Consider the following 22427-nt stretch of genomic DNA (forward strand, 5'->3'; position numbering starts at 1 on the left):
CCATCTGAGCCATCCGTCTCCCCAGCGCCATCTGAGCCATCCGTCTCCCCAGCGCCATCTGAGCCATCCGTCTGCCAGGAGCCTGCAAAGCCGCCCGTCTGCCATGAGCCTGCAAAGCCGCCCGTCTGCCATGAGCCTACAGAGCCGTCAGCCAGACAGGAGCCGCTAGAGCCATCAGCCAGACAGGAGCCGCTAGAGCCGTCAGCCAGACAGGATCTGCCAGAGCCGCCAACCAGACAGGATCTGCCAGAGCCGCCAACCAGACAGGATCTGCCAGAGCCGCCAACCAGACAGGATCTGCCAGAGCCGCCAACCAGACAGGATCTGCCAGAGCCGCCAGCGAGCCATGAGCAGCCAGAGCCGCCAGTGAGCCATGAGCAGCCAGAGCCGTCAGAGAGCCATGAGCAGCCAGAGCCGTCAGAGCGCCATGAGCAGCCAGAGCCGTCAGAGCGCCATGAGCAGCCAGAGCCGTCAGAGCGCCATGAGCGTCGAGAGCCGTCAGCCTGCCATGAGCGTCGAGAGCCGTCAGCCTGCCATGAGCGTCGAGAGCCGTCAGCCTGCCATGAGCGTCGAGAGCCGTCAGCCTGCCATGAGCGTCGAGAGCCGTCAGCCTGCCATGAGCGTCGAGAGCCGTCAGCCTGCCATGAGCGTCGAGAGCCGTCAGCCAGCCATGAGCATCGAGAGTCGTCAGTCAGCCATGAGCTGCCCTTCAGCCTGAAAAGGCTAGATACCCAGAACTGCCCATCAGTCCAGAGCTGTCTCTCTGTCCGGAGCTGCCTTTCAGTCCGGAGTTGCCCCTCTATCCTGATCTCCCTCTCTATCTTTATCTACCTCTATAGTCTTATCTATCCCTCTGTCTTGGTTTATCTCTCTGTCCCGGTATTATCATTATTTAATATATTATTAAGAGAATTGTGTGGGGGAAGAAAGAGGGTGGACATTCTTTGTGGGAGGAAGTTAGGATGGATTATGGTGGGGTGGGAACCGCGCCCGGAGCCTGAGCCACCACCGTGGTTAGATGCCCACCCAGACCCTCCCCTAGACTTTGTGCTGGTGCGTCCGGAGTTCGCACCTTGTGGGGGGGGTACTGTCACGTTCCTGACCTATTTATGTTAGTTTTTGTGTGTTAGTTGGTCAGGACGTGAGGTTGGGTGGGCATTCTATGTTATCTGTTTCTATGTTGGTTTTGGTTTGCCTGGTATGGCTCTTGATTAGAGGCAGGTGGTTTGCGTTTGTCTCTAATTAAGAGTCATATTTAGGTAGGGCATTCTCACTGTTTGTTTGTGGGTGGTTGTCTCCTGTGTCTGTGTCTATGTTTGCACCATACGGGACTGTATACGGTTTGTTCATTTCGTTCTTCACGTTGTATGTAAGTTCGTCGTTCAGGTCTGTCTACTTTCGTTTTGTTATTTTGTTAGTTTATAGTGAAGTTCGTGTTTTCGTCTTATCTTTAATAAATCATTATGTCTTCAAAATCCGCTGCGCCTTGGTTCAATCCCTGCTCCTCCTCTTCTGATGAAGAGGAGGAGGATTATCGTTACAAAGACGGGATGATCTGTGTTCAATACAGGATTAAAACCAAATGCATGTGTGTTATTACGTTTCTATGTGTTATTACTTGTCTATGTGTTATTACTTGTCTGTGTGTTATTACTTGTCTGTGTGTTATTACTTGTCTGTGTGTTATTACTTGTCTGTGTGTAATTACTTGTCTATGTGTTTTATTACTTGTCTATGTGTTTTATTACTTGTCTATGTGTTATTACTTGTCTATGTGTTATTACTTGTCTATATGTTATTACTTGTCTATGTGTGTTATTACTTGTCTATGTGTTATTACTTGTCTGTGTGTTATTACTTGTCTATGTGTGTTATTACTTGTCTATGTGTGTTATTACTTGTCTGTGTTGTTACTTGTCTATGTGTTATTACTTGTCTATGTGTTATTACTTATCTGTGTTATTACTTGTCTGTGTGTTATTACTTGTCTATGTGTTATTACTTATCTGTGTTATTACTTGTCTGTGTGGTATTACTTGTCTATGTGTTATTACTTATCTGTGTTGTTACTTGTCTGTGTTGTTACTTGTCTGTGTTTTTACTTGTCTGTGTGTTTTTACTTGTCTGTGTGTTATTACTTGTCTGTGTGTTATTACTTGTCTGTGTGTTATTACTTGTCTGTGTGTTATTTCTTGTCTGTGTGTTATTACTTGTCTGTGTGTTATAATGTGTTGATATGTGATATTACTTGTCTATGTGTGTTATTACTTGTCTGTGTGTTATTACTTGTCTATATGTTATTACTTGTCTATGTGTGTTATTACTTGTCTATGTGTTATTACTTGTCTGTGTGTTATTACTTGTCTATGTGTGTTATTACTTGTCTATGTGTGTTATTACTTGTCTGTGTTGTTACTTGTCTATGTGTTATTACTTGTCTATGTGTTATTACTTATCTGTGTTATTACTTGTCTGTGTGTTATTACTTGTCTATGTGTTATTACTTATCTGTGTTATTACTTGTCTGTGTGGTATTACTTGTCTATGTGTTATTACTTATCTGTGTTGTTACTTGTCTGTGTTGTTACTTGTCTGTGTTTTTACTTGTCTGTGTGTTTTTACTTGTCTGTGTGTTATTACTTGTCTGTGTGTTATTACTTGTCTGTGTGTTATTACTTGTCTGTGTGTTATTTCTTGTCTGTGTGTTATTACTTGTCTGTGTGTTATAATGTGTTGATATGTGATATTACTTGTCTATGTGTGTTATTACTTGTCTGTGTGTTATTACTTGTCTGTGTGTTATAATGTGTTGATATGTGATATTACTTGTCTATGTGTGTTATTACTTGTCTGTGTGTTATTACTTGTCTATGTGTTATTACTTGTCTATGTGTGTTAGTACTTGTCTATGTGTGTTAGTACTTGTCTATGTGTGTTAGTACTTGTCTATGTGTGTTATTACTTGTCTGTGTGTTATTACTTGTCTGTGTGTTATCACTTGTCTATGTGTTTTATTACTTGTCTGTGTGTTATTACTTGTCTGTGTGTTATTACTTGTCTGTGTGTTATCACTTGTCTATGTGTTTTATTACTTGTCTGTGTGTTATTACTTGTCTGTGTGTTATTACTTGTCTGTGTGTTATCACTTGTCTATGTGTGTTATTACTTGTCTATGTGTTATCACTTCGCTATGTGTGTTATTACTTGTCTATGTGTTATCACTTGTCTATGTGTGTTATTACTTGTCTGTGTGTTATTACTTGTCTATGTGTTATCACTTGTCTATGTGTTTTATTACTTGTCTGTGTGTTATTACTTGTCTGTTTGTTATTACTTGTCTATGTGTGTTATCACTTGTCTATGCGTTTTATTACTTGTCTGTGTGTTATTACTTGTCTGTGTGTTATTACTTGTCTGTGTGTTATTACTTGTCTATGTGTTATCACTTGTCTATGTGTTTTATAACTTGTCTGTGTGTTATTACTTGTCTGTGTGTTATTACTTGTCTATGTGTGTTATTACTTGTCTATGTGCTATCACTTGTCTATGTGTGTTATTACTTGTCTATGTGTTATCACTTGTCTATGTGTGTTATTACTTGTCTGTGTGTTATTACTTGTCTATGTGTTATCACTTGTCTATGTGTTTTATTACTTGTCTGTGTGTTATTACTTGTCTGTGTTATTACTTGTCTATGTGTGTTATTACTTGTCTGTGTGTTATTACTTGTCTGTGTGTTATTACTTGTCTGTGTGTTATTACTTGTCTGTGTGTTATTACTTGTCTATGTGTTATTACTTATCTGTGTTGTTACTTGTCTGTGTTGTTACTTGTCTGTGTTTTTACTTGTCTGTGTTTTTACTTGTCTGTGTGTTTTTACTTGTCTGTGTGTTATTACTTGTCTGTGTGTTATTACTTGTCTGTGTGTTATTACTTGTCTGTGTGTTATTACTTGTCTGTGTGTTATTACTTGTCTGTGTGTTATAATGTGTTGATATGTGATATTACTTGTCTATGTGTGTTATTACTTGTCTGTGTGTTATTACTTGTCTGTGTGTTATAATGTGTTGATATGTGATATTACTTGTCTATGTGTGTTATTACTTGTCTATGTGTGTTATTACTTGTCTGTGTGTTATTACTTGTCTATGTGTTATTACTTGTCTATGTGTGTTAGTACTTGTCTATGTGTGTTAGTACTTGTCTATGTGTGTTATTACTTGTCTATGTGTGTTATTACTTGTCTGTGTGTTATTACTTGTCTATGTGTTATCACTTGTCTATGTGTTTTATTACTTGTCTGTGTGTTATTACTTGTCTGTGTGTTATTACTTGTCTATGTGTGTTATCACTTGTCTATGCGTTTTATTACTTGTCTGTGTGATATTACTTGTCTGTGTGATATTACTTGTCTGTGTGTTATTACTTGTCTATGTGATATTACTTGTCTGTGTGATATTACTTGTCTGTGTGTTATTACTTTTCTATGTGTTGTTAGTTGTCGATGTGTGTTTTTGAAAGCCCTGCTCTCTGTTTCTCTCCCTCCAGCCAACGAGCCCCAACCGTGGCTGGTTTGTTCCCCCGTTCGGAGGCAATCCTTGGTGGGTGTACGTGGTGTCAGCACTGCCTGCCCTGCTGGTCACCATCCTACTCTTCATGGACCAGCAGATAACCGCTGTCATCGTCAACAGGAAGGAGCACATGCTGAAGGTAGGACAGGACAGGGTCTCAGTAGTCTGAAGGTAGGACAGGACAGGGTCTCAGTAGTCTGAAGGTAGGACAGGACAGGGTCTCAGTAGTCTGAAGGTAAGACAGGACAGGGTCTCAGTAGTCTGAAGGTAGGACAGGGTCTCAGTAGTCTGAAGGTAGGACAGGGCCTCAGTAGTCTGAAGGTAGGACAGGACAGGGTCTCAGTAGTCTGAAGGTAGGACAGGACAGGGTCTCAGTAGTCTGAAGGTAGGACAGGGTCTCAGTAGTCTGAAGGTAGGACAGGGTCTCAGTAGTCTGAAGGTAGGACAGAACAGGGTCTCAGTAGTCTGAAGGTAGGACAGGGTCTCAGTAGTCTGAAGGTAGGACAGGGTCTCAGTAGTCTGAAGGTAGGACATGGTCTCAGTAGTCTGAAGGTAGGACAGGACAGGTTCTCAGTATTCTGAAGGTAGGACAGGACAGGGTCTCAGTAGTCTGAAGGTAGGACAGGACAGGGTCTCAGTAGTCTGAAGGTAGGACAGGACAAGGTCTCAGTAGTCTGAAGGTAGGACAGGACAGGGTCTCAGTAGTCTGAAGGTAGGACAGGACAGGGTCTCAGTAGTCTGAAGGTAGGACAGGACAGGGTCTCAGTAGTCTGAAGGTAGGACAGGACAGGGTCTCAGTAGTCTGAAGGTAGGACAGGACAGGGTCTCAGTAGTCTGAAGGTAGGACAGGACAGGGTCTCAGTAGTCTGAAGGTAGGACAGGACAGGGTCTCAGTAGTCTGAAGGTAGGACAGGACAGGGTCTCAGTAGTCTGAAGGTAGGACAGGGTCTCAGTAGTCTGAAGGTAGGACAGGACAGGGTCTCAGTAGTCTGAAGGTAGGACAGGTTCTCTGTGTGTTTTCTAACTGCTGTCCTCTAACAGAAAGGCGCGGGCTACCACCTGGACCTGTTCTGGGTTGCGGTGCTGATGATTGTGTGTTCCTTCATGGGGTTGCCATGGTACGTGGCGGCGACGGTCATCTCAATCGCTCACATAGACAGTCTGAAGATGGAGACAGAGACATCCGCCCCTGGAGAAATGCCCAAGTTCCTGGGCGTGAGGTGAGCAGGATGACGCATAGCATTTACTATATCAAATCAATTTTCATTGGTCACATGAGTCAAATACAACAGGTGTGGACTAGTACTGTGTCAATGTGCAACGGTACTAGGTACTTGAGGTAGATATGTACATATAGGTAGGTTTAAAGTGACTAGACAACAGGACAGATAATAAACGGTAACAGCAGTGTTAATTCAAATAGTTAGTGCATAAAGTGTCAGTGCAGATATTCCAGGTAGCTATTGGTTAACTATTTATCAGTCTTGGGGGTAGAAGCTGTTCAGGATCCTGTTGGTTGTAGACGGAGTGCATCGGTACCGCTTGGTGTGCGGTAGCAGAAAGAACAGTCTATGACTTACCTAGGTGGCTCTAGTCTTTGAGAGTCTTTAGGGCCTTCCTCTGACACTGCCTAGTATAGAGGTCCTGGATGTCAGGAAGCTTGGTGATGTACTGGGCCGTACGCACCATCCTCTGTAGCGCCTTGCGGTCGATGGCGAGCAGTTGCCATACCAAGCGGTGATGTACTGGGCCGTAGCGCCTTGCGGTCGATGCCGAGCAGTTGCCATACCAAGCGGTGATGTACTGGGCCGTAGCGCCTTGCGGTCGATGCCGAGCAGTTGCCAAGCGGTGATGCAACTGGTCAAGATGCTCTGAATGTGGACGCCAAGTCTTTTCATCCTCCTGAGGGGGCGTTGTTCTCTTTTCATCCTCCTGAGGGGGCGTTGTTCTCTTTTCATCCTCCTGAGGGGGGCGTTGTTCTCTTTTCATCCTCCTGAGGGGGCGTTGTTCTCTTTTCATCCTCCTGAGGGGGCGTTGTTCTCTTTTCATCCTCCTGAGGGGGGCGTTGTTCTCTTTTCATCCTCCTGAGGGGGGCGTTGTTCTCTTTTCATCCTCCTGAGGGGGGCGTTGTTGTCTTTTCATCCTCCTGAGGGGGCGTTGTTCTCTTTTCATCCTCCTGAGGGGGCCGTTGTTCTCTTTTCATCCTCCTGAGGGGCCGTTGTTCTCTTTTCATCCTCCTGAGGGGCCGTTGTTCTCTTTTCATCCTCCTGAGGGGGGCGTTGTTCTCTTTTCATCCTCCTGAGGGGGCGTTGTTCTCTTTTCATCCTCCTGAGGGGGCGTTGTTCTCTTTTCATCCTCCTGAGGGGGCGTTGTTCTCTTTTCATCCTCCTGAGGGGGCGTTGTTCTCTTTTCATCCTCCTGAGGGGGGCGTTGTTCTCTTTTCATCCTCCTGAGGGGGCGTTGTTCTCTTTTCATCCTCCTGAGGGGGCGTTGTTCTCTTTTCATCCTCCTGAGGGGGCGTTGTTCTCTTTTCATCCTCCTGAGGGGGCGATGTTCTCTTTTCATCCTCCTGAGGGGGCGTTGTTCTCTTTTAATCCTCCTGAGGGGGGCGTTGTTCTCTTTTAATCCTCCTGAGGGGGGCGTTGTTCTCTTTTAATCCTCCTGAGGGGGGCGTTGTTCTCTTTTAATCCTCCTGAGGGGGGCGTTGTTCTCTTTTCATCCTCCTGAGGGGGCGTTGTTCTCTTTTCATCCTCCTGAGGGGGGCGTTGTTCTCTTTTCATCCTCCTGAGGGGGCGTTGTTCTCTTTTCATCCTCCTGAGGGGGGCGTTGTTCTCTTTTCATCCTCCTGAGGGGGGCGTTGTTCTCTTTTCATCCTCCTGAGGGGGGCGTTGTTCTCTTTTCATCCTCCTGAGGGGGGCGTTGTTCTCTTTTCATCCTCCTGAGGGGGGCGTTGTTCTCTTTTCATCCTCCTGAGGGGGGCGTTGTTCTCTTTTCATCCTCCTGAGGGGGGCGTTGTTCTCTTTTCATCCTCCTGAGGGGGGCGTTGTTCTCTTTTCATCCTCCTGAGGGGGGCGTTGTTCTCTTTTCATCCTCCTGAGGGGGGCGTTGTTCTCTTTTCATCCTCCTGAGGGGGGCGTTGTTCTCTTTTCATCCTCCTGAGGGGGGCGTTGTTCTCTTTTCATCCTCCTGAGGGGGGCGTTGTTCTCTTTTCATCCTCCTGAGGGGGGCGTTGTTCTTCCCTCTTCATGACTGTGTTGGTGTGTTTGGACTATGATAGTTTCTTAGTTATGTGGACACAGAGGAAGCTCTCAACCTGCACCACTACAGCCCATCGATGTGGATGGGGGAGTGCTTGGCCCTCCTTTTTTCCTGTAGTCTACGATCATCTCCTTTGTCTTGCTGATGTTGAGGGAGAGGTTGTGGTCCTGGCACCACACTGCCAGGTCTCTGACCTTCTCCCTATAGGCTGTCTCCTCGTTGTCAGGTCTCTGACCTCCTCCCTATAGGCTGTCTCATCGTTGTCAGGTCTCTGACCTCCTCCCTATAGGCTGTCTCATCGTTGTCAGGTCTCTGACCTCCTCCCTATAGGCCGTCTCATCGTTGTCAGGTCTCTGACCTCCTCCCTATAGGCCGTCTCATCGTTGTCAGGTCTCTGACCTCCTCCCTGTAGGCCGTCTCATCGTTGTCAGGTCTCTGACCTCCTCCCTATAGGCCGTCTCATCGTTGTCAGGTCTCTGACCTCCTCCCTGTAGGCTGTCTCATCGTTGTCAGGTCTCTGACCTCCTCCCTGTAGGCTGTCTCATCGTTGTCAGGTCTCTGACCTCCTCCCTATAGGCTGTCTCATCGTTGTCGGGTCTCTGACCTCCTCCCTATAGGCCGTCTCATCGTTGCCAGGTCTCTGACCTCCTCCCTGTAGGCTGACTCATCGTTGTCAGGTCTCTGACCTCCTCCCTATAGGCTGTCTCATCGTTGTCAGGTCTCTGACCTCCTCCCTGTAGGCTGACTCATCGTTGTCAGGTCTCTGACCTCCTCCCTATAGGCTGTCTCATCGTTGTCAGGTCTCTGACCTCCTCCCTATAGGCTGTCTCATCGTTGTCAGGTCTCTGACCTCCTCCCTGTAGGCTGTCTCATGGTCACCGGTGATCATGCCTGCCACCGCCGTGTTGTCTGCCAAGCTTAATGATGGTGTTGGAATCGTGCGTGGGTGAAGGGTCAGGGGACTAAGCAGGGGTGGGGGGTCAGGGGACTAAGCAGGGGTGGGGGGGTCAGGGGACTAAGCAGGGGTGGGGGGTCAGGGCACTAAGCAGGAGTGGGTGGTCAGGGGACTAAGCAGGGGTGGGGGGGTCAGGGGTGGGGGGGTCAGGGGACTAAGCAGGGGTGGTGGGGTCAGGGGACTAAGCAGGGGTGGGGGGGTCAGGGGACTAAGCAGGGGTGGGGGAGTCAGGGGACTAAGCAGGGGTGGGGGGGTCAGGGGACTAAGCAGGGGTGGGGGGTCAGGGGTGGGGGGTCAGGGGACTAAGCAGGGGTGGGGGGTCAGGGGACTAAGCAGGGGGTGGGGGGTCAGGGGACTAAGCAGGGGTGGGGGGTCAGGGGACTAAGCAGGGGTGAGGGGTCAGGGGACTAAGCAGGGGTGGGGGGTCAGGGGACTAAGCAGGGGTGGGGGGTCAGGGGTGGGGGGTCAGGGGACTAAGCAGGGGTGGGGGGTCAGGGGTGGGGGGTCAGGGGACTAAGCAGGGGTGGGGGGTCAGGGGACTAAGCAGGGGTGGGGGGTCAGGGGACTAAGCAGGGGTGGGGGGTCAGGGGACTAAGCAGGGGTGGGGGGTCAGGGGTGGGGGGTCAGGGGACTAAGCAGGGGTGGTGGGTCAGGGGACTAAGCAGGGGTGGTGGGGTCAGGGGACTAAGCAGGGGTGAAGGGTCAGGGGACTAAGCAGGGGTGGTGGGTCAGGGGACTAAGCAGGGGTGGGGGGTCAGGGGACTAAGCAGGGGTGGGGGGTCAGGGGACTAAGCAGGGGTGGGGGGTCAGGGGACTAAGCAGGGGTGGGGGGGTCAGGGGTGGGGGGTCAGGGGACTAAGCAGGGGTGGGGGGGTCAGGGGACTAAGCAGGGGTGGGGGGGTCAGGGGACTAAGCAGGGGTGGGGGGTCAGGGGACTAAGCAGGGGTGGGGGGTCAGGGGACTAAGCAGGGGTGGGGGGTCAGGGGACTAAGCAGGGGTGGGGGGGTCAGGGGTGGGGGGGTCAGGGGACTAAGCAGGGGTGGGGGGGTCAGGGGACTAAGCAGGGGTGGGGGAGTCAGGGGACTAAGCAGCGGTGGGGGGTCAGGGGACTAAGCAGGGGTGGGGGGGTCAGGGGACTAAGCAGGGGTGGGGGGTCAGGGGTGGGGGGTCAGGGGACTAAGCAGGGGTGGGGGGTCAGGGGACTAAGTGGGGGGTCAGGGGACTAAGCAGGGGTGGGGGGTCAGGGGACTAAGCAGGGGTGAGGGGTCAGGGGACTAAGCAGGGGTGAGGGGTCAGGGGACTAAGCAGGGGGTGGGGGGTCAGGGGTGGGGGGTCAGGGGACTAAGCAGGGGTGGGGGGTCAGGGGACTAAGCAGGGGTGGGGGGTCAGGGGACTAAGCAGGGGTGGGGGGTCAGGGGTGGGGGGTCAGGGGACTAAGCAGGGGTGGGGGGTCAGGGGTGGGGGGTCAGGGGACTAAGCAGGGGGTGGGGGGTCAGGGGACTAAGCAGGGGTGGGGGGTCAGGGGTGGGGGGTCAGGGGACTAAGCAGGGGGTGGGGGGTCAGGGGACTAAGCAGGGGTGGGGGGGTCAGGGGTGGGGGGTCAGGGGACTAAGCAGGGGTGGGGGGGTCAGGGGACTAAGCAGGGGTGGGGGGTCAGGGGACTAAGCAGGGGTGGGGGGTCAGGGGACTAAGCAGGGGTGGGGGGTCAGGGGACTAAGCAGGGGTGGGGGGGTCAGGGGTGGGGGGTCAGGGGACTAAGCAGGGGTGGGGGGGTCAGGGGACTAAGCAGGGGTGGAGGGGTCAGGGGTGGGGGGTCAGGGGACTAAGCAGGGGTGGGTGGTCAGGGGACTAAGCAGGGGTGGGGGGGTCAGGGGTGGGGGGTCAGGGGACTAAGCAGGGGTGGGGGTCAGGGGACTAAGCAGGGGTGGGGGGTCAGGGGACTAAGCAGGGGGTGGGGGGTCAGGGGGGGGGGGTCAGGGGACTAAGCAGGGGTGGGGGGTCAGGGGACTAAGCAGGGGTGGGGGGTCGGGGGGGGGGGGTCAGGGGACTAAGCAGGGGTGGGGGGTCAGGGGACTAAGCAGGGGTGGGGGGTCAGGGGACTAAGCAGGGGTGGGGGGTCAGGGGACTAAGCAGGGGTGGGGGGGTCAGGGGACTAAGCAGGGGTGGGGGGGTCAGGGGACTAAGCAGGGGTGGGAAGTCAGGGGACTAAGCAGGGGTGGGGGGGTCAGGGGACTAAGCAGGGGTGGGGGGGTCAGGGGACTAAGCAGGGGTGGGAAGTCAGGGGACTAAGCAGGGGTGGGGGGTCAGGGGACTAAGCAGGGGTGAGGGGTCAGGGGACTAAGCAGGGGGTGGGGGGTCAGGTGTGGGGGGTCAGGGGACTAATCAGGGGTGGGGGGTCAGGGGACTAAGCAGGGGTGGGGGGTCAGGGGACTAAGCAGGGGTGGGGGGTCAGGGGACTAAGCAGGGGTGGGGGGTCAGGGGTGGGGGGTCAGGGGACTAAGCAGGGGTGGGGGGTCAGGGGTGGGGGGTCAGGGGACTAAGCAGGGGGTGGGGGGTCAGGGGACTAAGCAGGGGTGGGGGGTCAGGGGTGGGGGGTCAGGGGACTAAGCAGGGGGTGGGGGGTCAGGGGACTAAGCAGGGGTGGGGGGTCAGGGGACTAAGCAGGGGTGGGGGGTCAGGGGTGGGGGGTCAGGGGACTAAGCAGGGGGTGGGGGGTCAGGGGACTAAGCAGGGGTGGGGGGTCAGGGGACTAAGCAGGGGTGGGGGGGTCAGGGGTGGGGGGTCAGGGGACTAAGCAGGGGTGGGGGTCAGGGGACTAAGCAGGGGTGGGGGGTCAGGGGACTAAGCAGGGGGTGGGGGGTCAGGGGGGGGGGTCAGGGGACTAAGCAGGGCTGGGGGGTCAGGGGACTAAGCAGGGGTGGGGGGTCAGGGCACTAAGCAGGGGTGGGGGGTCAGGGGGGGGGGGGGTCAGGGGACTAAGCAGGGGTGGGGGGTCAGGGGACTAAGCAGGGGTGGGGGGTCAGGGGACTAAGCAGGGGGTGGGGGGTCAGGGGACTAAGCAGGAGTGGGGGGTCAGGGGACTAAGCAGGGGTGGGAAGTCAGGGGACTAAGCAGGGGTGGGAAGTCAGGGGACTAAGCAGGGGTGGGGGGTCAGGGGACTAAGCAGGGGTGGGGGGTCAGGGGGGGGGGGTCAGGGGACTAAGCAGGGGTGGGGGGGTCAGGGGTGGGGGGTCAGGGGACTAAGCAGGGGTGGGGGGGTCAGGGGACTAAGCAGGGGTGGGGGGTCAGGGGACTAAGCAGGGGGTGGGGGGTCAGGGGACTAAGCAGGGGGTGGGGGGTCAGGGGTGGGGGGTCAGGGGACTAAGCAGGGGGTGGGGGGTCAGGGGTGGGGGGTCAGGGGACTAAGCAGGGGGTGGGGGGTCAGGGGTGGGGGGTCAGGGGACTAAGCAGGGGGTGGGGGGTCAGGGGTGGGGGGTCAGGGGACTAAGCAGGGGGTGGGGGGTCAGGGGTGGGGGGTCAGGGGACTAAGCAGGGGGTGGGGGGTCAGGGGTGGGGGGTCAGGGGACTAAGCAGGGGGTGGGGGGTCAGGGGTGGGGGGTCAGGGGACTATGCAGGGGGTGGGGGGTCAGGGGTGGGGGGTCAGGGGACTAAGCAGGGGGTGGGGGGTCAGGGGTGGGGGGTCAGGGGACTAAGCTTAGAGATGAGTTCGGAGGGCACTATGGTGTTAAATGCTGAGCTGTAGTCAATGAACAGCGTTATCACACAGATGGTCCTTTTGTCCAGGTGGGTGACGGCAACGTGGCGTGCAGTAGAGTTTGCATCGTCTGTGGATCTCTAGGGGTTGGTATGGGGATTGGAGTGGGTCCAGGGTGTCTGGGACAATGGCGTTGATGTGAGCCATGACCAGCCTATCAATGCATTTCATGTCTACAGATGTGAGTGCTACGGGTCGGTAGTCAATAAGACAGGTTACTTTGGTGTTCTTGTGCACAGGGACTAAGGTGGTATGCTTGATTTGCCAGATGGAGTGCGAAGGAGAGGTTTGTCCGCGTCTCTGTGTGTGGAAAGGTGGTCTCGAGGTTTTTTCCCTCTAGTTATGAAGCTGACATGCTGGTAGAAATGAGGTAAAACGGATTTCAGTTGTCCTGCATTAAGTCGGCCTCTGGGTGAGCATGTTCTTGTTTCCTCATATGGCCCCAAGACCGTTGAGTGCGGATTTAGAGCCGGCATATATGTTTTGGGTGGTAAATCGACAGCTACGAAAAATATAGATGAAATCTCTATTGGTTACTGTGTGTGTGTTTGTGTGTATAACCAAAGCTATGTGTATGTTTTCCCTAGGGAGCAGCGAGTCACTGGTATGTGTGTGTTCATTCTGACGGGGCTGTCTGTCTTTATGTCTCCCATCCTCAAGGTATGTACCTACCTACTGGACGCTGTAGACTGTAGGCTGTAATGTAGACGACTGTAGACTGTGGGCTGGGAGTACTGTAGACTACTGTAGACTGTGGGCTGTACTCTAGACTACTGTAGTCTGTACTGTAGACTACTGTAGTCTGTAATGTAGACTACTGTAGACTGTAGGTTGTGCTGTAGACTACTGAGGACTGTAGAATGTACTTTAGACACTGTATACCATAGGCTGTCCTGTAGACTGTGGGCTGTACTGCAGACTACTGTAGACTGTAGACTGTGGGCTGTACTGTAAACTACTGTAGACTGTGGGTAGTACTGTAGACTACTGTAGACTGTGGGTTGTACTGTATACTGTAGAATGTAGACTGTGCTGTAAACTACTTTGGACCATATAATGTAGACTGTAGGCTGTACTTTAGACTACTGTAGACTGTCGGCTGTACTGTAGTCTACTGTAGGATGTACTGTAGACTACTGTAGAATTTAGATTGTAGGCTGTACTGTAGACTACTGTAGACTTTAGATGACTGTAGACTGTAGGCTATACTTAAGACTACAGTAGACTGTAGAATGTACTTTAGGTTACTGTAGACTGTAGACTGTAGACTGTATGCTGTACTGCAGACTAGTGTAGACTGTAGAATGTACTTTAGGTTACTGTAGACTGTAGACTGTAGACTGTAGACTGTATGCTGTACTGCAGACTAGTGTAGACTGTAGAATGTACTTTAGGTTACTGTAGGCTGTACTGTAGACTGTAGACTACTAACGACTGTAGACTGTATGCTGTACTGCAGACTAGTGTAGACTGTAGACTGGTGGCTGTAGACAATAGGCAGTACTGTAGACTACTAACGACTGTAGACTGTAGGCTGTACTGCAGACTAGTGTAGACTGTAGAATGTACTTTAGGTTACTGTAGACTGGTAGCTGTAGACTGGTGGCTGTAGACAATAGGCAGTACTGTAGACTACTAACGACTGTGGACTGTAAAACAATAATAAACACTGTATGCTCTACTGCAGACTAGTGTAGACTGTAGAATGTACTTTAGGTTACTGTGGACTGTACTGTAGACTACTAACGACTGTAGACTGTATGCTATACTGCAGACTAGTGTAGACTGTAGACTACTAACGACTGTAGACTGGTAGCTGTAGACAATAGGCAGTACTGTAGACTACTAACGACTGTGGACTGTAGACTGTATGCTGTACTGCAGACTAGTGTAGACTGTAGAATGTACTTTAGGTTACTGTGGACTGTACTGTAGACTACTAACGACTGTAGACTGTATGCTATACTGCAGACTAGTGTAGACTGTAGAATGCACTTTAGGTTACTGTAGACTGTAGACAATAGGCAGTACTGTAGACTACTAACGACTGTAGACTGTAAAACAATAATAAACACTCTGTTTGTCTTGAAGTTCATCCCCATGCCAGTGCTGTATGGAGTGTTCCTCTACATGGGCGTGGCCTCTCTTAACGGAGTGCAGGTATTGGCTGATCAGGACCTGAGGGAACCAATGCCTGCATGTCACATTTACAGTTAGATTAGTTACATGTAGCAGAGGCTCTTATACAGAATGATTTACAATATGGACTAAACTGAAAATACGTAATATGAGCTTTCTGACTAGGCCTTTGGGTGTCTTTCTCTCTCTCTCTCCCCCACCTCCCCCTTCATCTCTCTCTCATCTCTCTCTCTTCACCCATCCCCTCTATTTCTCTCTCTCCCCCACCTCCCCCTCCGTCTCTCTTCCTCCCCCTACCCTTCCCTCCATCTTTCTCTCTCTCTCTAGTTCATGGACCGTCTCCAGCTGCTCCTGATGCCAGCTAAGCACCAACCTGACCTTGTGTACCTGCGCCATGTTCCTCTGAGGAAGGTCCACCTGTTTACCTTCATCCAGATCCTGTGTCTGGCGTTGCTCTGGGTCCTCAAGTCCACCGTGGCCGCGATTATCTTCCCTGTCATGGTGAGTCTCCTCATCGTAATGACCTGCTGGCTTCAGATCCGGCCTCTGGTACTTCTGTTTATGTGCGTGCGTGTGTGTTAACGTCTCCTGTGGTGTCAGATCCTGGCCCTGGTGGCGGTGAGGAAGACGATGGACTACATGTTCTCTCAACACGAGCTGAGCTTCCTGGATGATGTCATCCCTGAGAAGGACAAGAAGAAGAAGGAGGACGCTAAGCAGAAGAAGAAGATGAGGAGCATTGACAGTGACATAGAGGATGTGAGTATTTAAAAACATTTACAATGTTCTAGATCAGCAGTTAGATTCTACCAATGTTCTAAGTCAGTGAAAGGTTCTACCAACATTATAGATAAGTGTTACATTCTACCAACATTATAGATAAGTGTTACATTCTACCAACATTATAGATAAGTGTTACATTCTACCAACATTCAAGTTCAGCGTTAGATTCTATCATTGTTCTAAATCAGGGTTAGGTTCTATCATTGTTCTAAATTAGGGTTAGGTTCTATCATTGTTCTAAATCAGGGTTAGGTTCTATCATTGTTCTAAATCAGGGTTAGATTCTATAATGTTTCTAAATCAGGATTAGGTTCTATCATTGTTCTAAATTAGGGTTAGATTCTATCATTGTTCTAAATCAGGGTTAGGTTCTATCATTGTTCTAAATCAGGGTTAGATTCTATAATGTTTCTAAATCAGGATTAGGTTCTATCATTGTTCTAAATTAGGGTTAGATTCTATCATTGTTCTAAATCAGGGTTAGGTTCTATCATTGTTCTAAATCAGGGTTAGATTCTATAATGTTTCTAAATCAGGATTAGGTTCTATCATTGTTCTAAATAAGGGTTAGGTTCTATCCTTGTTGTAGATCAGCTTTAGATTCTGTCATTGTTCTAAATTAGGGTTAGGTTCTATCATTGTTCTAAATTAGGGTTAGGTTCTATCATTGTTCTAAATTAGGGTTAGGTTCTATCATTGTTCTAAATCAGGGTTAGATTCTATCATTGTTCTAAATAAGGGTTAGGTTCTATCATTGTTCTAGATCAGTTTTAGGTTCTATCATTGTTGTAAATCTGGGTTAGGTTCTATCATTGTTGTAAATCTGGGTTAGGTTCTATCATTGTTGTAGACCAGGGTTAGGTTCAATCATTGTTCTAGATCAGCTTTAGATTCTGTCATTGTTCTAGATTAGGGTTAGGTTCTATCATTGTTGTAGACCAGGGTTAGGTTCAATCATTGTTCTAGATCAGCTTTAGATTCTGTCATTGTTCTAGATTAGGGTTAGGTTATATCATTGTTGTAGATAAGGGTTAGGTTCAATCATTGTTCTAGATCAGGGTTAGATCCTATCAGTGATCAAAATCAGGGTTAGATTCTATCATTGTTGTAATCAGCTTTAGATTCTATCATTGTTGTAAATAAGGGTTCGATTCTGTAATGTTTCTAAATCAGGATTAGGTTCTATCATTTTTCTAGATCACAGTTAGGTTCTATCATTGTTCTAGATTAGGGTTAGGTTATATCGTTGGTCAAAATCAGGGTTAGATTCTATCATTGTTCTAAATCAGGGTTAGATTCTATAATGTTTCTAAATCAGGATTAAGTTCTATCATTGTTGGAGATCAGGGTTAGGTTCTATCATTGTTCTAGATTAGGTTTAGGTTCAATCATTGTTCTAAATCAGGGTTAGGTTCTATCATTGTTGCAGATCAGATTAATATTCTATCATTGTTCTAAATCAGGATTAGGCTCAATCATTGTTCTGGATTATATTTAGGTTCTATCATTGTTGTAATCAGCTTTAGATTTTATCATTGTTCTAAATCAGGATAAGGTTATATCATTGTTATAGATCAGGGTTAGGTTATATCATTGTTGGAGATCAGAGTTAGGTACTATTATTGTTCTTGATCAGTGTTATGTTGTATCATTGTTTTAAATCAACTTTAGATTATATCAGTGTTCTATATCAGGTTTAGGTTATATCATTGTTCTAACTCAGGATTAGACTCAGTCATTGTTCTAGATTAGGGTTAGTTTCTGTCATTGTTGTAGATCAGGGTTAGGTTCTATCATTGTTCTATATCTGGGTTAGGTTATAATCATTGTTCTAGATCAGGGTTAGGTTCTATTATTGTTGTTGTTCAGGGATAGGTTCTATTTTTGTTGTTGTTCAGGGTTAGGCTCTATTTTTGTTCTAGTTCAGCTTTAGATTGTATCGTTGTTTTAGTCAGGGTTTAAATTAAATTAAATCAAATTGTATTTGTCACATGCGCCGAATACAACATGTGTAGACCTTACAGTGAAATGCTTACTTACATGCCCTTAACCAACAATGTAGTTTTAAGAGAAATTACTATATAAAAATGTTTTTACAAATTATTAAAGAGCAGTAGTAAAGCTATGTTACATCATAAATATAGATCAACATTTAATTATATTACCATTCTAGATCAGCATTTAATTCTATTACCATTCTAGATCCACATTAGATTCTACTAACATTCTAGATCAACATCTAATTATATTACCATTCTAGATCAACATTTAATTATATTACCATTCTAGATCGACATTTAATTCTACTACCATTCTAGATCAACATTTAATTCTACTACCATTCTAGATCAACATTTAATTCTACTACCATTCTAGATCAACATTTAATTCTACTACCATTCTAGATCAACATTTAATTCTACTACCATTCTTGATCCACATTAGATTCTACTAACATTCTAGATCAGCTTTAGAATCAACTACCATTCTAGATCAACATTTAATTCTATTACCATTCTAGGTCAACATTTAATTCTATTACCATTCTAGATCAACATTTAATTATATTACCATTCTAGATCAACATTTAATTATATTACCATTCTAGATCAACATTTAATTATATTACCATTCTAGGTCAACATTTAATTCTACTACCATTCTAGATCCACATTAGATTCTACTAACATTCTAGATCCACATTAGATTCTACTAACCTTCTAGATCAGCTTTAGAATCAACTAACATTCTAGATCAACATTTAATTATATTACTATTCTAGATCCACATTATATTCTACTAACATTCTAGATCAGCATTTAATTCTACTACCATTCTAGATCAACATTTAATTCTACTACCATTCTAGATCAGCATGAGAATCAACTAACATTCTAGATCAACATTTAATTCTACTACCATTCTAGATCCACATTTAATTCTACTACCATTCTAGATCCACATTTAATTCTACTACCATTCTAGATCAACATTTAATTCTACTACCATTCTAGATCCACATTTAATTCTACTACCATTCTAGATCCACATTAGAATCAACTAACATTCTAGATCAGCATTTGATTCTACCAATGTTCCAGATCAGCATGAAAGGGATTGTTCACCCAAATTACAAAATGGCGTCTTTGCCCTGTAAGCAGTGTATGGACAAAGTATGACAGAAATCTATGATTTAGTTTAGTTTCCACATGCTAACGTTTTAGCATTGGCATGAATCCCATTCATGTCATGGGACCGATATTAACATTTTCCGCACATGTCCAAATTATCTGACATGATTGTGCAGGTCAACAAAGTCGCTTATAGATGATTCGAACATGATGAGCACATTATTTGTATATATGTCCCATGACTTGAATGGGATTCATGTCACAAATGCTAAAATGTTAGCATGTGGAAACAGTGCCAGGGAAACTGAACAAAAGCATGGATTGCTGTCATACCTTGTCTATAGACTGCTTACATGGTAAGGAAACAAATGTGTAATTTTCTCATTTGGGTGAACTATCCCTTTAAGTTCTAACACTGAACAATAACAACAAATTTGTTTACATCCCTGTTAGTGAGCATTTCTCCTTTGCCAAGATAATCCATCCACCTGACAGGTGTGGCATATCAAGAATCTGATTAAACAGCATGATCATTACACAGGTGCATCTTGTGCTGGGGACAATAAAAGGCCACTCTAAAATGTGAAGTTTTGTCACAAAACACAATGCCACAAGTTTTGATGCAATTGGCATGCTGACTGCAGGAATGTCCACCAGAGCTGTTGAAGAATTGTATGTTAATTTCTCTACCATAAAACGCCTCCAACATTGTTTTAGAAAATTTGGCAGTATCTCCAAACGGCCTCACAACTGCAGACAACGTGTATGGCGTTGTGAGGGCGAGTGGTTTGCTGATGTCAACGTTGTGAACAGAGTGCCCCATGGTGGAGGTGGGGTTATGGTATGGGCAGGCATAAGCTACGGGCAACGAACACAATTGCATTTTATCAATGACAATTTGAATGCACAGAGATACCGTGACGAGATCCTGAGGCCCATTGTTGTGCCATTCATCCTCCGCCATCACTTCATGTTTCAGCATGATAATGCACCGCTCCATGTAGCAAGGATCTGGACAAAATTCCTGGAAGCTGAACATGTCCCAGTTCTTCCATGGCCTGCATCACCAAACAGGTCACCCATTGAGCATGTTTGGGATGCTCTGTATGACAGTTCCAGTTTCCGCCAATATCCAGCAACTTTGCACAGCCATTGAAGAGGAGTGGGACAACATTCCACAGGCCACAGTCACCAACCTGATCAACTCGATGTGAAGGAGACGTGTCGTGAAGAGGAGTGGGACAACATTCCACAGGCCACAGTCACCAACCTGATCAACTCGATGTGAAGGAGACGTGTCGTGAAGAGGAGTGGGACAACATTCCACAGGCCACAGTCACCAACCTGATCAACTCGATGTGAAGGAGACGTGTCGTGTGTTTCTGATCCACGCCCCTAACTCTTTTAGAAGGTTTCTGTGACCAACCGTCAGTCGTGTGTAATCCATATATTAGGACCTAATGAATTCATCTCAATTTACTAATTTCCTTAAATTAACTAACTCAGTAAAATCTTTGAAAATGTTGCATGTTGTGTTTATATTTTTGTTCAGTATAGATCAACGGTAGATTCTACCAACATTCTAGATCAGTGTTCGGTTCTACCACCGTTCTAGATGGTCAGCTTTCTCCTGGGTCTAATCCTTTTCTCTTATGTTTTACTGTGTTCTGGTGTTCAGCTGAGTTAGACTGTATCATCACAGGACCAGAGAACCACAGTGAGACTGTATCATCACAGGACCACAGTTAGACTGTATCATCACAGGACCAGAGAAACACAGTTAGACTGTATCATCACAGGACCACAGTTAGACTGTATCATCACAGGACCAGAGAACCACAGTTAGACTGTATCATCACAGGACCACAGTTAGACTGTATCATCACAGGACCAGAGAAACACAGTTAGACTGTATCATCACAGGACCACAGTTAGACTGTATCCTCACAGGACCAGAGAACCACAGTTAGACTGTATCATCACAGGACCAGAGAACCACAGTTAGACTGTATCATCACAGGACCAGAGAACCACAGTGAGACTGTATCATCACAGGACCACAGTTAGACTGTATCATCACAGGACCAGAGAAACACAGTTAGACTGTATCATCACAGGACCACAGTTAGACTGTATCATCACAGGACCAGAGAACCACAGTTAGACTGTATCATCACAGGACCAGAGAACCACAGTTAGACTGTATCATCACAGGACCAGAGGACCACAGTTAGACTGTATCATCACAGGACCAGAGAACCACAGTTAGACTGTATCATCACAGGACCAGAGGACCACAGTTAGACTGTATCATCACAGGACCAGAGGACCACAGTTAGACTGTATCATCACAGGACCAGAGAACCACAGTTAGACTGTATCATCACAGGACCAGAGAACCACAGTGAGACTGTATCATCACAGGACCACAGTTAGACTGTATCATCACAGGACCAGAGAAACACAGTTAGACTGTATCATCACAGGACCAGAGGACCACAGTTAGACTGTATCATCACAGGACCAGAGAACCACAGTTAGACTGTATCATCACAGGACTACAGTTAGACTGTATCATCACAGGACCAGAGAAACACAGTTAGACTGTATCATCACAGGACCAGAGGACCACAGTTAGACTGTATCATCACAGGACCAGAGAACCACAGTTAGACTGTATCATCACAGGACCAGAGGACCACAGTTAGACTGTATCATCACAGGACCAGAGGACCACAGTTAGACTGTTTCATCACAGGACCAGAGGACCACAGTTAGACTGTATCATCACAGGACCACAGTTAGACTGTATCATCACAGGACCAGAGGACCACAGTTAGACTGTTTCATCACAGGACCAGAGGACCACAGTTAGACTGTATCCTCACAGGACCAGAGAAATGCAGCAGCCAAGCAGAACTGTCACTTGGAATTCAGTCAGATTGAAATGGGAAACACAAAATCACATGTCTGCTGATTGTTCACAATACACCCGAGCAGGAAATGGACGTGCAGGTCTTTAAATGTCCTCTCCTGAATGCTTTTTCCTCTAGAGCCAGACTACTTCTAAAATGAGAATGTTGCTATGTCACTACCGTCAGAGTATCTGTTGCTTTGTCCCCTATAGTCAGAGTATCTGTTGCTATGTCCCCTACAGTCAGGGTATCTGTTGCTATGTCCCCTACAGTCAGGGTATCTGTTGCTATGTCCCCTACAGTCAGAGTATCTGTTGCTATGTCCCCTACAGTCGGAATATCTGTTGCTATGTCCCCTACAGTCGGAGTATCTGTTGCTATGTCCCCTACAGTCAGAGTATCTGTTGCTATGTCCCCTACAGTCAGAGTATCTGTTGCTATGTCCCCTACAGTCAGAGTATCTGTTGCTATGTCCCCTACAGTCAGAGTATCTGTTGCTATGTCCCCTACAGTCAGAGTATCTGTTGCTATGTCCCCTACAGTCGGAGTATCTGTTGCTATGTCCCCTACAGTCTGATTATATGTTACTATGGCCCATACAGTCAGATCATCTGTTGCTATGTACAATCAAAGTATATGTTGCTATGTACAGTTAGACTATGTTACTCTGTCCCCTACAGTCACTATCTGTTGCTATGTCCCCCACAGTCTGACTTCCCCTACACTGAGAATGTCCCCAGCATTAAGATCCCCATGGACATGATGGAGCAGGAACCTTTCTTAGGTGATAAAGCATCCGACAGTGAGTAGAGCTGTCCTGTCTAACCGACCGACGGATGGAAGAACCCCCTCTTCCTCTTTCACTCCTACTCTGCAGTTTCTCTCTCTCTGCCTTCAGTTTTTAGTGGGGGAGGTGTCCGT

General features: G+C 47.6%; 1 protein-coding gene across 3 annotated transcripts in view; it reads left to right on the forward strand.

The window, feature by feature from the left end:
* slc4a4a (solute carrier family 4 member 4a) overlaps positions 1 to 22427 on the forward strand; it is a 229552-nt gene that overhangs the window by 174617 nt on the left and 32508 nt on the right. For 2 of the 3 annotated variants that reach the window (XM_055918664.1, XM_055918666.1), the window contains 7 exons: positions 4549 to 4710; positions 5613 to 5791; positions 13126 to 13198; positions 14630 to 14698; positions 15005 to 15178; positions 15278 to 15436; positions 22215 to 22308. In XM_055918664.1, the coding sequence (XP_055774639.1) occupies positions 4549 to 4710; positions 5613 to 5791; positions 13126 to 13198; positions 14630 to 14698; positions 15005 to 15178; positions 15278 to 15436; positions 22215 to 22308 (910 nt within the window). The remainder of the gene's footprint in view (positions 1 to 4548; positions 4711 to 5612; positions 5792 to 13125; positions 13199 to 14629; positions 14699 to 15004; positions 15179 to 15277; positions 15437 to 22214; positions 22309 to 22427) is intronic. The other variant, XM_055918665.1, reaches the window with a different exon arrangement.

The sequence above is a fragment of the Salvelinus fontinalis genome, chromosome 4 (genome assembly GCF_029448725.1).
Source record: "Salvelinus fontinalis isolate EN_2023a chromosome 4, ASM2944872v1, whole genome shotgun sequence".
NCBI classification, from domain to species: Eukaryota; Metazoa; Chordata; class Actinopteri; order Salmoniformes; family Salmonidae; genus Salvelinus; species Salvelinus fontinalis.